This window comes from Zalophus californianus, chromosome 15, assembly GCF_009762305.2.
Source record: "Zalophus californianus isolate mZalCal1 chromosome 15, mZalCal1.pri.v2, whole genome shotgun sequence".
Lineage (NCBI taxonomy): Eukaryota > Metazoa > Chordata > Mammalia > Carnivora > Otariidae > Zalophus > Zalophus californianus.
The window spans coordinates 24,626,393-24,641,517 of record NC_045609.1 but is presented as its reverse complement, the minus strand read 5'-3'; the positions used below and the strand labels follow the sequence as shown (position 1 = coordinate 24,641,517).

The 15,125-nt window shown below is 36.0% G+C and overlaps 1 protein-coding gene across 8 annotated transcripts in view; it reads left to right on the top strand.

The window, feature by feature from the left end:
• The window catches only part of JMJD1C (jumonji domain containing 1C), a 333,639-nt gene that overhangs the window by 289,678 nt on the left and 28,836 nt on the right, over window positions 1-15,125 (top strand). For all 8 annotated transcript variants that reach the window (XM_027590290.1, XM_027590272.2, XM_027590282.1 and 5 more), the window contains 6 exons: window positions 305-448; window positions 549-741; window positions 863-2,550; window positions 6,771-6,943; window positions 7,425-9,634; window positions 13,924-14,125. In XM_027590290.1, the coding sequence (XP_027446091.1) occupies window positions 305-448; window positions 549-741; window positions 863-2,550; window positions 6,771-6,943; window positions 7,425-9,634; window positions 13,924-14,125 (4,610 nt within the window). The remainder of the gene's footprint in view (window positions 1-304; window positions 449-548; window positions 742-862; window positions 2,551-6,770; window positions 6,944-7,424; window positions 9,635-13,923; window positions 14,126-15,125) is intronic.

Sequence of the window (15,125 nt, the reverse complement as noted above, 5' to 3'; positions counted from 1 at the left end):
CTTTCACTTCTCAATGAAACTTAGAATTGCCTTTCATTTTTGAAGGAGTTGCTTCTTTAACCTGTCTTTTTAAAATTCTTATTAGTAGTGTCCATTTACCTAGTTTTTGTCATTTTCTTCGTCTTAAACTCTACTTTCTTAGTTTTATTTTACAGCTGGTTTTTGGAAATTACTTATTTTTAAAATACATTTTATGAGTTGGTATTATACTCCTAATTAATTCTTATCCTTACTTTTATACCTAATGTTATATTGACTAACTGATTGGATTTAATTTTTGTTCTTGTTTTGTGTCATGGATTAGGTACTAGAACCACAGAATGTCGATCCTTCTATGGTTCAAATGACCTTTCTAGATGATGTTGTTCACTCTTTGTTAAAAGGTGAAAATATTGGCATTACATCACGGCGAAGGTCTCGTGCCAGTCAAAATAGCAACGCTGTTCACGTATGTATGTTGTTAGTGATATATTATTATAAAATATTTTTCCTCGGATTACTTAGGATCAGGTAGTAAATAATCATTGTTAAACTGGTTATTTTTTTAGGGTCATTATACACGTGCCCAAGCAAACAGTCCCAGACCAGCAATGAACTCCCAAGCTGCTGTACCAAAACAGAATACACACCAGCAACAGCAACAAAGAAATATTCGTCCAAGTAAGAGGAAGGGCTCAGATAGCAGTATACCAGATGAAGAGAAGATGAAGGAGGAAAAGTATGATTATATAGCACGAGGAGGTAGGACTCATTTTTCTTTTTAAGGGAATGAGAATAAATAAAACAAAAATACATATAAGATGTACTTATTTGATATTTTAATTATGAAAAGTAAAACTGTTCCTTTTTTAAAATTTTACAGAAAATCCTAAAGGGAAAAACAAACAGTTGATGAATAAAAGAAGGAAACCTGAGGAGGATGAAAAGAAACTAAATATGAAAAGACTACGAACCGACAATGTTTCAGACTTTTCTGAGAGCAGTGACTCAGAAAATTCAAATAAGAGAATGATAAATAATTCCTCAGAGCAGAAGCCAGAGAATGAGTGGAAAAATAAAAACACTTCAAAGATTAATGGAGAAGAAGGAAAATCCCAGAATAACGAGAAGGTAGGAGAAGAGACACTAATAATAGAGAGCCAGCCTCCCTGGGATCAAATACAGGAAGATAAAAAACATGAAGAAGCAGAGCAGAAGTCTGTTGACTCTCAGCTTCAAGAAAAAATGATTATTCATTCATCAGAGCAGGCCACACTTTCTGATCATAATCCTAATAATGATTTACTTCTTAAGGAATGCAGTATGGAAAAAACACATACAGTGGAATTATTACCAAAGGAGAAGTTTGTATCCAGACCACCCACACCAAAATGTGTTATTGATATTACGAATGACACTAATTCAGAAAAGGTGGCTCAGGAAAACTCAAGTACCTTTGGCCTTCAGACACTTCAGAAAATGGATCCTAATGTTAGTGATTCAAAACATTCTGTTGCAAATGCAAAATACTTGGAAACAGCAAAACAAGATTCTGATCAGAGCTGGGTCAGTGATGTAGTTAAAGTAGATTTAACCCAATCAAATGTTAGAAGTGCTTCCTCAGGAAAAGATCACCTGAATATGGAAAAAGAGAAAAATCAGTATGTCTCTTACATGTCTTCTCTAAGTGCAGTTTCTGTCACGGAAGATAAGCTGCATAAGCGAAGCCCACCCCCAGAGACAGTAAAATCTAAACTTAATACTTCAGTAGATGCTCACAAGACAAAATCGAATCCCTCACCTGAAGTTATTAAACCCAAAATTACCCATTCTCCTGATTCTGTAAAGTCTAAGGCCACTTATGTGAACAACCAAGCTGCTGGTGAGAGAAGACTAGCAAATAAGATCGAGCATGAGTTATCAAGATGCAGTTTTCATTCAGTTCCTACTCGAGGCAGTACATTGGAAGCTACAAAGAGCCCGCTTATTATTGATAAAAATGAGCATTTCACAGTTTACAGAGATCCTGCACTTGTTGGGTCAGAAACAGGAGCTAATCACATTTCACCTTTCTTAAACCAGCATCCCTTTCCTCTTCATTCTTCATCCCATAGAACCTGTTTAAATCCAGGTACCCATCACCCAGCCTTAACTCCCGCACCCCACTTACTTGCTGGATCATCCAGTCAGACTCCATTACCTACCATTAACACACACCCTCTGACTAGTGGTCCACACCATTCTGTTCATCACCCTCATTTACTTCCTGCCGTGTTACCTGGAGTGCCTACTGCCTCCCTACTTGGTGGCCACCCACGACTAGAGACTGCTCATGCCAGCAGCTTGAGCCACTTAGCGTTAGCACACCAGCAACAGCAACAGTTGTTACAGCACCAGTCACCTCATCTTCTTGGACAAGCCCATCCTTCTGCTTCATATAATCAGCTTGGACTTTATCCAATTATTTGGCAATATCCTAATGGAACACATGCATACTCAGGACTTGGTCTACCTTCTTCAAAGTGGGTTCACCCAGAAAATGCAGTTAATGCTGAATCTTCATTAAGGAGGGTAAGTTACACTGTGGTTTGCCACATATCAGTATATTCTTATTAATCACATTTTATTATAATAAAATTAGAATTTTTCAAACACTTATTTTTCCAATTACGGTGAAACTTTTGATACTTTGTAACTTTGGAACCATAGAAGCTGAAATCTCAGAAAAGCCTATTTGTTTTAAAAAGCCAATTTAAAGTAAAGCTTCTTAGATTGCTTATGACATATCTGTTATGAAGAATGTCTTCATAACTAATTATGGTACCTATCTGTAATTATTTTGCTCAGCTAAATTCCTAGAAGTGAAATTTGTAGATTAAAATTTATATAAAATTGTAAGGCTTCTGATATATATCATGATCTTATTGTTTTTTTAAAGTGGGTGGGAAGAGGGGGAGAGAAAATCTTAAGTAGGCTCCATGCGCAGCACAGAGCCCAATGCAGGGCTTGATCTCACAACCCCAAGATCATGACCTGAGCCGAAATAGAGTTGGACACTTTGAGCCACCCAGGCTCCCCATCATCAAATTATTTTTAAGATAGATTGTTATATTCACCAGTTAGATATATTGATGGTATGTTACAAGCTATGACTCTCTGAGGCCCTTGTTCTTGTAAGGGTACCTAGGTTGGAGACTTCTGGTATTTGGGAGTAAAGTTAGGGCTGAGATCCTGCCAACATCAAATATGAGGAATGTTGCAGAAGGTGGTGGTATAGAGAGCTCTTACTCCTTTATGAGCTAATGTGGTTTCTCTAGCCAAATTTATTTTCATACTAAGAAATGATTGTTGAGGAGCGCCTGGGTGGCTCAGTCAGGTAAGCATCTGCCTTTGGCTCAGGTCATGATCCCATGGTCCTGGGATGGGGCCCCACCTTGGGCTCCCTGCCCAGTGGGGAGTCTGTTTTTCCCTCTCCCTCTGCCTCTGTCCCCAACTCATGCTCACTCTTCCTCTCTCTTTCTCAAGTAAATAAATAAAATCTTAAAAAAAAAAAAAAAGCTGTCTGGGTGGCTCAGTTGGTTAAGCGTCTGCCTTCTGCTCAGGTCATGATCCTAGGATCCTGGGATCGAGTCCCACATCAGGCTCTTTGCTCAGTGCAGAGCCTTCTTCTCCCTCTTCCCCTCTCCCTGCTCATAGTCGTTCTCTCTCTCTGACGAATAAATAAAATCTTTTAAAAAAAAAAGAGAAAAGAAATGATTGTTGAGGGCATTACCACCCCCATAATCAAAGATAGTGAGAATCAGTGTCATAAACTCTAGGACACAACTTAACTTGTTGGTGCAGCCCAGATTGCTCTTCAAGTATCCCCCCAGAATCTTTTTTTAAACACTATTTATTTTCATTGTGGTAAAAAGCAATTAACATTAAATTTACCATCCTAATCATTTTTAAGTGTGCAGTTTAGTAGTGTTAAGTATATTCATTCACATTGTTGTGCAACAGATCTCTAGAACATTTTCATCTTGCAAAACTGAAACTTTATACCCATTAAACACTAATTCCCTTTCCTTTTTTCCCCCATTTCTTGGCCAACCACCTTTCTACTTTGTGATAGATAATTCATTTGAAGGAATCATACAGTATTTGTCCTTTTGTGGCTTCTTTCATGTAGCATAATATCTTTGATGTTCATTATATGCATGTATCACATTTTCTTTATACATTTGTCAATGGACTTTGGGTTGCTTTCACCCCTGGACTATTATGGATAGTGCTCCAATGAACTTGTGTATTTTTGACCTTCTCATTTGGGCAAGATGTACGGTAAATATGTTGGGGGTGACGATTTGGAAGGTGTAATGCTAGTGAGCTTCTCACTTCAGAGATAATACTGCTTATGTAGAGCCTTGGTAATAGATGCAAGGGTGGTGTTCCTCATGCCAAAAGTTTGTCAGAGGAATTGTTATATTCTGGGTAGCAGCGATGACAATAGATTATAGTAATGAGTCCTTCCCTGATTCCCAAGTTGTGATTGTTGCCCTTGGTGGTAAGGGGCATCAAGTGGTTAGTGGTGCAAGATAGACAGTTTTGAATGATATTTTGTATGGTTTAACCCCATAATAAGTATCAGCTCTTTTAGGCTCCACTACTATATGAGCTTTGGCCTTCTTTAACACAGTCACCAATAAACTGCACAATTTATTCTGCACTAGCGTCCCCATATTCAATGCTGGCAGGATTTCAATTCTAGAAGAATTGTGCTTACATTGATCCTGATCCATAAGCTTCCCATGTCCATTCTTGATGGTGCTGTTGAACTTGTGGTAGGTGGAATCTTACTGGAACATTATGTAGTTGATGTCAATGAAGAGTCACTAATTAGTACAATATCCTCCTTGCCATTATTGAAAGCAGGTCTGGTGACCCTAGTGCCTAATACGCCCACATTTTTACTCTGACCCTTCACTCTCGTGTCATGAATGTTAGGTGCAACTGATACTGGACAAAGACAGGCTAGAAGAATACATGAGCTGGCAAATAGTTTTGAGCCTTCTTCCATAATTTCCCAACCCTGAAAAACCAATCTAAGTAACTTAGAACTGGCTTGGGTAGGAATTTCTCTCAGTAAATGTCATTCTAGCCTCCATGTATATAAGGGCATAAAATGTTTTATTAACTGGTCATAAACTTATTAAACTAAAAACAAGCATTTGAAATTTTCATTTGTTATGTAAAATTATAAAGGAGTATATTTAACATTTTGAGCAAAAATGAAGATCTCTTAACCCTAATATTGTGAGAAGTAAAGAAAAAAATAGGAAATACTTTTTAATGATATCTTACGGTCAAAAATTTATCATTACCGTAATTGATTGCAACTTAATACTTCTGGATCATGTAGAACTGAGGCCTTTTAAACATATCTGAGGGGCGCCTGGGTGGCTCAGTTGTTAAGCGTCTGCCTTCGGCTCAGGTCATGATCCCAGGGTCCTGGGATTGAGCCCCGCATCGGGCTCTCTGCTCCGCGGGAAGCCTGCTTCTCCCTCTCCCACTCCCCCTGCTTGTGTTCCCTCTCTCGCTGTGTCTCTGTCAAATAAATAAAAATCTTTAAAAAAAAAATATTTGAATGATCCTTATGCATGTGCATAAAAATGTGCAAAAAATATATATATATTTTTTCTCTAATGTGAGATTTGTGCTTTATAATATATATTTTTAATCTAAGCAGCTTTACAGCAGCATGTTTTTGGTGTGATATATTGCTTTTGCATTATCACTTTGAGATGTAAAATTTACTCTTTGTTAAAACCAAAGGGGATTATATTTTCTCAATATTGCCTCAATGTATAACTCCACAAAGTATGTTCTGAAAAAATGTCACTGTGTCATAGTATGGAAACCATCCTTAAGCATGTAATTAGAGAGTTTTAAATATCAACATAGAGATCAATGTCACCAAATATTCAGAATGAGAAAGGCAGCATATGGATATAGAAAAAATTAATTTTGTTGCACTTCCACACCTCCTAAGTTTAAAGGTCCAACAGTGTTTTATAGCTTATAGTTAAATGTGGCGTACAAGTGGGCTTTGAAAATATAATCTTCTGTCTATTCTAAGTAAATTGTTACATTGGAAGAAGTTGTTCATTTTTGACAACAAAAATTGGCAAATGAACTTGATATCTCTGTTTTTGGTTGCATATACTTTAAGAATAACAAATTCTGGTTTTTGTATTAGCAATATACTTTTGGTATTAGAATGACTGGAAATCTGATGAACTAGGCTTTCTGGGGCGTCTGGGTGGCTCAGATGGTTAAGTGTCTGCCTTCGGCTCGGGTCATGATCCCAGGGTCCTGGGATTGAGTCACACATTGGGCTCCTGGCTCAGCGGGGAGCCTTTTTCTCCCTCTCCCTCTCCCCCTGCTCATGCTCTCTCTTTCTCTATCTCTGTGTTTCAAATGAATAAATAAAATCTTTAAGAAAAAAAAACAACTAGGTTTTCTGTACATTTATAAGTTAAAGGCAGTGATTTCAAGATCTACAGTCAGTAAAATAAATAACAAATTTTTGGAAATTACTATTTTGATGCTGATTGATTTTCTCCATAATATGGAAAAATCCATATAATTATGTTAGTTATTTATTTGTCTGAGTACTTTTCATAAGATGCATTTAGAAAAAGTCACATGCTTTGTAAATATGCATTATAGTCCTGCTATGATATTGTGTTTAGCTTTTTCTAGTAACTGAAGTCTGATATATATATATATATATATATTTTGTTAAATAGAATTCTCCCAGTCCTTGGTTACATCAACCCACCCCTGTGACCTCAGCAGATGGTATTGGATTACTTAGTCACATTCCTGTCAGACCTTCCAGTGCAGAGCCTCATCGGTCTCTTAAAATTACAGCACATTCCAGTCCACCATTGACAAAAAGTTTAATAGATCACCATAAAGAGTAAGTTCACTAATGCTTAAAAATACCGTGTCTTTTATAGTTTTTCTTAATTCACTTTCTAAACAGGTAATTTTAAGTTAATAAACATCTTAAAAGTAGGCTTTGAATAAGTTCTGTTCTTTCCATTTTGATATATCTTCTGATTTACTCAGGAGTATTAAAGTAAATGCAAAGTGGGCGCCTGGGTGGCTCAGTCGGTTAAGCGGCTGCCTTCGGCTCGGGTCATGATCCCAGGGTCCTGGGATCAAGTCCCACATCGGGCTCCCTGCTTGGTGGGGAGTCTGCTTCTCCCTCTGCCTCTGCCATTCCCGCCCCCCCACTTGTGCTCTCTCACTCTGAAATAAATAAAATTAAAAGATTTTATAAAAAAATAAAGTAAATGCAAAGTTGTGTTTTACTTTCATAATATTGCATAGATGCTATCTTCATATCGTGCAAGAAAAAGTTGTTACAGAAACCTTTATGTGTATTTTCTTTACAGAGAATTGGAGAGGAAAGCTTTTATTGAACCATTACGTTCTGTTGCATCCACATCAGCAAAGAATGACCTGGATCTAAATAGGTCACAGACTGGAAAAGATGGTCTATTGCATAGACATTTTGTGGATCCTGTACTGAATCAATTACAGAGACAACCCCAGGAGACTGGAGAGAGATTACACAAATATAAGGAGGAACACCGTCGAATCCTTCAAGAAAGTATTGATGTTGCTCCCTTCACAACTAAAATCAAGGGACTTGAGGGTGAGAGGGATAATTATTCCAGAGTACCGTTGTCATCTTCTAGCCCTAAAAGCCATGTCATCATCAAACAAGACAAAGATGTAGAATGCTCAGTATCAGATCTTTATAAAATGAAGCACTCAGTGCCTCAGAGTTTGCCCCAAAGTAACTATTTCACTACACTGTCTAATAGTGTGGTCAACGAACCACCCAGGTCATATCCATCCAAAGAGGTTTCAAATATTTACACTGAAAAACAGAGTAATTCTGTTGGAGCAGCAGCTAATCCTCAAACTCTGACTTCATTTATATCATCTCTTTCAAAGCCTCCACCTTTAATTAAACACCAACCAGAAAGTGAAGGTTTAGCAGGTAAGATACCAGAACATCTTCCCCATCAAATTGCTTCTCACTCAGTAACAACTTTCAGAAATGATTGTAGGAGTCCTACCCATTTGACAGTTTCTTCTACAAATGCACTCCGGAGCATGCCTGCTTTACATAGGGCACCAGTATTTCATCCACCAATCCACCACAGCCTGGAAAGAAAGGAAAGCAACTATAGTAGTCTTTCCCCTCCAACTTTAACCCCGGTCATGCCTGTAAATGCTGGTGGGAAAATTCAAGAATCACAAAAGCCTCCAACTCTAATTCCAGAGCCAAAAGACTCTCAGGCAAATTTTAAGAATTCTTCTGAACAAAGTTTGTCGGAAATGTGGAAATCTAATAATAACCTCAGCAAAGAGAAAGCTGAATGGCATGTGGAGAAAAGCAGTGGAAAGTCACAGGCTGCTATGGCATCTGTCATTGTACGTCCACCATCTAGTACAAAACTTGAGAGCATGCCAGCAATGCAGTTAGCTTCCAAAGATCGAGTTAGTGAAAGATCTTCAACTGGGGCAAATCAAACAGATTGCTTCAAACCAGCAGAAGCTGGAGAGACTGGAAGAATCATTCTGCCAAGTGTGAATTCAGACAGTGCTCACATAAAATCTGAAAAAAATGTCCAGGCTGTCTCCCAGGGCAGTGTTCCCAGTTCAGTCATGTCTGCTGCAAATACAATATGTAATACCAAAACGGATGTATTCACATCTGCTGCCACTACCACTAGTGTTTCCAGCTGGGGTGGTTCAGAAATAATTTACTCTTTATCAAATACCATTTTGGCCTCTAAATCCTTAGAATGTACCTCTTCAAAAAGCGTCAGTCATTCAGTGGCTCATATACAAGAATGCAGGGTCAGCACCGCAGCTCCAGTTACACCAGCCAGTAGTCAGACAGGAAGTGCTGCTCAGCCCAGCTCTGGGTTCTCAGGCACAACTGATTTTATCCATTTAAAAAAGCACAAGGCAGCATTGGCTGCAGCTCAATATAAAAGTAGTAATGTCAGTGAGACTGAGCCTAATGCTGTGAAAAACCAGACATCTTCAACCTCCCCTCTCTTGGATAGCACTGTAGTCTGTAGTACAATAAACAAAGCAAACTCTGTAGGAAATGGGCAAGCATCCCAGACAACTCAACCTAACTACCATACTAAGCTGAAAAAGGCCTGGCTTACTAGACACTCAGAGGAAGATAAAAATACTAATAAAATGGAAAATTCAGGGAATTCTGTATCAGAAATTATTAAGCCATGTTCTGTCAATTTAATAGCCTCTACATCTAATGATATACAAAATAGTGTCGATAGTAAGATCATAGTTGATAAATACGTAAAAGATGATAAAGTCAGTAGGAGAAAAGCCAAAAGAACTTACGAATCTGGCTCTGAAAGTGGAGACTCAGATGAAAGTGAAAGCAAGTCAGAGCAAAGGACTAAGAGGCAACCTAAGCCAACTTACAAAAAGAAGCAGAATGATTTGCAGAAGAGAAAAGGTGAAATAGAAGATGATTTAAAACCCAATGGGGTTCTCAGCAGGAGTGCCAAAGAAAAAAGTAAATTGAAATTGCAGAGCAACAGTAATAGTGGTAAGTTAATTACTTTTTTTATCTCACGTAAAATGGGCTGTACTTGAAATAATGGTGTCTTTCTCAAAAGATTAATGAGCTAACAGGCATCTTTTGACTTTGTTTGCATGCCCTAGTCTATTGTATGTGCTCGTTGACCTCATTTCTGCATTTCCCATGTACCCGTAAAAGGAAATGAGAGAAAACCTCTCTCTCCATTTTTAATAGACTTGTAGATACATGGTTTACTTAGCATTCACATTGACAAAAAGCCAATGTGTTATTTAGTAGTTACTCAAAATTTTGACCATTTCTAAGAACTGTTAAAATGCAGTTAAAGCTATCACACCAAAAGAGGATTTCTAATGATTAGGTATTTGCCTTTACCATGATGTAGTTGTAAAAGAAATCCTATTCACGTGTACTTCCTTTAAGTCACTTTTTTAGAAGAAAATTGCTTCAATTAGTGTGTTTGTGGCCTATTTCTCACCCTTCTCTCATCTGGTAACAAAATGGAAGGCTTATTGAGATTACCTTCTATTTAACTGATATTGCTACTTGGGAAGTTCTTAACAATGGGTAAAAGTTAAATAAAAGCAAGGGATTATGGTTTTGTATGCTCATTTCTATGTTCAAGAAGAATTTTCATAAGTAAAAGTTTCAAAACTGATTATATTTACATTTCATTTGTGGCCTCAGCAGGGCAAAATAAGTGATACTTGCCAGTAGTATTCACTATATAAAGTGTTTCTATGTTTTTACTCTAGAAGTAGTTTTTCTAAGTTTGCTTATTTCTTTTTAGGTATGTTGCACAATGCAGAAAGCACTTAATAGTTTATACCTGTGTATTCATCCACATACAATATATGAAATATTACAATGTGGACGTTCAAGAAGTACTTTCACAAGCATTTGGATGCTTGAAGGCTCTTATTTGGGCCTTTTCACTGAATGAGGTTTTTCCACATGCCTGTGTGGAAACCAGAGGCAAAGTGAAGGAGAGAAAAACAGGAGGATGGAATCATAGAAAAGGACAGTCAGAAAGTGAAAGACGGAAGGAAAACAAGCTCAACTAGAGACAGAGAGGCTGACAGACTGAAATGCAAATATAGTCAGAAGAAAGAGAGGGAGATTGACATCAGAGAATACTGGATACATGCCATTTATTTGAGTATTGGATTGTGTACAGTGTTGTTTTTTTCTTTCTTGTGGGTTCTACTTCCCCAGTGAATTCTTAAGAGGCTTAGTGTGGTCACTAATTGTTTTCTTTTCTGTTTCACATAACATTTCCTTTGGTGTTGGGTATACAAATACTTGAGTTAAATTTACAGAAAATGGAGATAGGAATTTTCCAGCTTTTAACACTTAGAAAGCTCATGTGAAGTTAAATTTATAAAATTAACTCTTAATGAAGTACATATTCTATTTCATTTTGAGACCAAATGTACATGTTCCCAAGTAAGAGTTTGAAGACAAAGACTGAAATCAGTACTTTCCCTTCAAGTTGTGATACCTAGTTAAATCTCTTCCCCCCCCCCCCAGTAGCTAACAGTTAACCTCAGAGAGGGTATTCTAAGCCCCATCTAGTCCCAAGTCCAAAATAATAAGTGACTGTTAATTGTCATCTGTTAATTATGGCCAGAGTTGTCTAGGCTTTGTTCTGCTATCTAGAAAAGTTCTCTAAGTTGAGAGTTTATGAATCTAGCTTCCAAACTTTGAGTGGATTATCTATCTCGTGGATTAAATATGACCTTTATTTTTTTAATGGTCGTTGGGGTTGTCCTTGCTCATAAGTCAGTCAAAAAGAGTAAGTTAAGTCTATACTTAGAGAATATAATGTGATTACATACACTGTAATACATGTATTAATTATATACAAATAATGCTATAAAGAAACTTGTGTTTCTTAGTACATTCTAAAGCCAGGTAACAATAGATTTTATCTGCTGTTTTGGAATGTCTTCATATCTGCTGTCTTTTCATAACGATAATTAAAAGTTGGCTGTTTTTCTGTGACTAAATTCTTACATAATTTTATTTTATAAACTGTAATTGCCTATTCTAAGTCCTGTGATAAACAAAAACAGTGCTTTTACTATAATCAGTTAATTTCTATATCTCAAAAAATATTTTTATAGGTGATAGCATATCGGAGATTAAAGGTTAGCATGTATTTGTTTCCTGTTTTCTTCCTCCCTAGTTTTCTGTTGGCTAGAGCAGCTGTTTGGGGATTTGCTAATAAATTGAGAACTAAGGTTGAAAATATTCTGATGGTAAGAGAAATACTAGGTATTTTTTGTTGACTAAATATCTTATTCTCAAAGTTTAGATTTTAGATGTTGCCAATAGATATATAGAATTGAAAGATAAATTAATATTTTATTATACAAATACTATTATAGTAATATTAATAAAAGGAGTTAGTTACCGTCATGTGTGGCCTAATTTAGGAGCAAAAATTATAATATCAAAAACTGTCTATATGACCTGGGCCAAGTCTTTGTAATTTATACATTCATTTAAATTTAAAAACAGCTCTAAGTGTCTGTTTTGTGTTACAGAATTGAGATTTGCTTTGAAATGTCTGGTTCTTTATTATAATACTGTTTAAATGGTTCACAGTGGTATGGCTATCCATACTCTTTGAACTGTTCCACTACCTGGAATGTAAAAGCGTACTGGTTAATAGTTGTTTTTTAGTCAAAATAGATAGAATTTATTGAGTTTAGATTGAGTTTATTCTAAGTGTAATAAATAAAAAAGTAAATGATTAGAAGGAAGTATGCCAAGTAAAAATTTATGGTGGTGTACCATTTTTGTTGTTCATTCTGACTTCTAAAAGTTCTGAATTTTTTATACTTCTATAGGGGAAATCTGTCTTATATGCAATGGAGGAGATAATAAACCCTTTATACAAGGCTTCTGGAAACATTTTATTCCATAAGTGGTTTGTGTGCACTTAATATGTCTTTCTTTAGTGGATTAAGCCAAATGGCTTGCCCTAAGTTAGAAATAGAAGAGGGGGAAACATGTCATTGTAAAGAACCAGGCAGCAATCCTAAAAGATCTTAATAACTGGAAGCAGATTTTAAATGGGCCATCCTGGAGCTTAAACACAGTACTTCCTATGTTAAGATACGTTATCTTGCTGTCATTGTACATCTTATACTATCAGCAGGTAAGTGATAGTGGGAGCTCTTAGAGGTTTGCTACATGTTTCTTCAAAAAGTATATAGTCTCAGGAGAATAGTTGTACTGCCTCTTCTCCACCACATCTGAGTGATTAGAAAACACAGGGTAGGAAATATCTTTTAACATGATAGAAATAGCAAATTATGTAAATCTCATACCTGACATACAGATACATTGTAAGTATACTTCTAAGAGTTTGATATTTGCTTGTCCCAACATAGGTTGTTTTTAAATAAACATGCTTTAATTTTTTAATCTGCTCTGTAGATGAGTGATTACTTGAGCCAGTGTTATTACAGTAACTAAGTTCAAGTTAATAAACATGATGGAGCAATGATGTAGAGTATAAGTAAATAATTTCTTTTCTTCAAATGTTAGTCATTTGAGGGTTTTTTTTCTTCAGACTTCTCTGATGCTTTTCTTTCTACCATCAAAAAGTCAAGTTAATACTGGCTTTTTTGTTTTCTTCAAACCCTTTTATTTTCTAAAAAAGTACTGTTCCATACAGTAAATTGAACCAAATGGAGGGCATCATCCTGAAGGAAAGATACTAAGAGAAATAGCTTACCCCTCTTCTCTCAAATGCTGGTATTATAAAATGACCACTTAACTTGTCTTAGTGAGACACACTTACCTTGGAGAATCAGATTAAATATTTCAAAACAATACCACTATGTTTGAATTAACCTGTAGTTTCTAAAAGTATTAACTTTTGGTATTCAGTTCTTCGGGTGGATCTTGAAAGAACTTTCTCCTACATATACCAAATTCCAAATTTTTAGCTATAGATTCACATAGAAAATGAATGATTCCTGTGTTTGCTATTATTACAAATATGAATATTTAATATATAAAGATTTCAAACAGCTGGAAGATTTACTCAGCTCTGTGTTTCCAGTGTACTGACATAGGAGTTCATTTGATTAATAGAAAGTGAGTAAATAGAAATGCTGCTGTGGGCTTTCTGTTATTAATGAGGACCTATAATGTCTTTGGTTTTTTTTTACAGTCTTAATATATTGTGACAGTTGTGTACTTGTCTTGAATTTTATCTCAAGGAGTGTATGTACTTTTTTAAAAGTTGTAATCTTGCTTATAATTTCCTACTGGTTTTACAGCTGGCATCCCTCGTTCAGTATTAAAAGATTGGCGTAAAGTCAAGAAGCTGAAGCAAACGGGGGAATCCTTTTTACAGGATGACTCCTGCTGTGAGATAGGGCCTAATTTGCAAAAGTGCCGGGAATGTAGACTTATTCGGAGTAAAAAAGGAGAAGAACCAACTCATTCACCAGTGTTTTGTAGGTTTTACTACTTTAGACGGTAAGTGAAAATACATAATTGGGGAAAACTATGTTTATTGGATATTGGAAATTATACTACCATTCTGAGGGTTCCTTACAGAGGTGGAAATAAGTCCTTTGAGCTTCCCTATTTCTGAAACATTATAAAACAGTATTAAACTTTTTTTGTGGTAAATTTAATAATAGCTAACTATGGGACTAAATTCATAATTCATAGTTACTTGTGTTAATATGGCCTTTCTCTTCTGAGAGATTTACTCATCCTTAATGAGAAATGTTAATATTTTTTCTAGAAAATAATAGTAAACAGCAATTTGTTTAAGAATTTTTTAAAAGTTTATATACTTTGACCAAAACAGTGTGGCATTTATATCTGTATATTAGCTAGAAATCACCAATAGTCTATAAATCTAGGTAAACAATCTAGGCATTAAACTAAAGTCATTGCATTACAATGGACTACCCATACTTTTGTTATACATGTAGCTATAAAAATATGACTTATGAGAAAAAGGATGTCAGTACCATGTCATGTCACATTTCACAAGTTTTGTAGTAAGTATAAAAGCAACTTGTAGTTGTTATTATCCTACATACTACTGTAATATTAACATTACTAAATAATTCTTCAATACTAAAATCATATATAGACTTGTAAGAGTTCAACAAAAAGAATAGCTGGCTGACCCAGCCAGTAGAGACTAATAGTTAATGTCTCAGGTTGTAGAATCATTCATTCCTGAGTTTTAGCTCTTTCTCTTGGTTCCTGTATGACTTTATTACAGCTAAGCCTGTCTCATATGCATACTAATGATGGTGGTACCTACCGTAGAGAGATTTCATGATTAAATGAGATAAAGTACACAAAGTCCTTAGTTTAGTACCAAGCACATATGAATGATTTTATTAATGTTAGCTTCTTATTTTCCTAATCATCACCATCATCTTCCTAAGAGATTTAGGAGACACTTTGCTCTGGTAAATACACCTATGCTGGTGGCCCAGTAGAGACCCCAAGA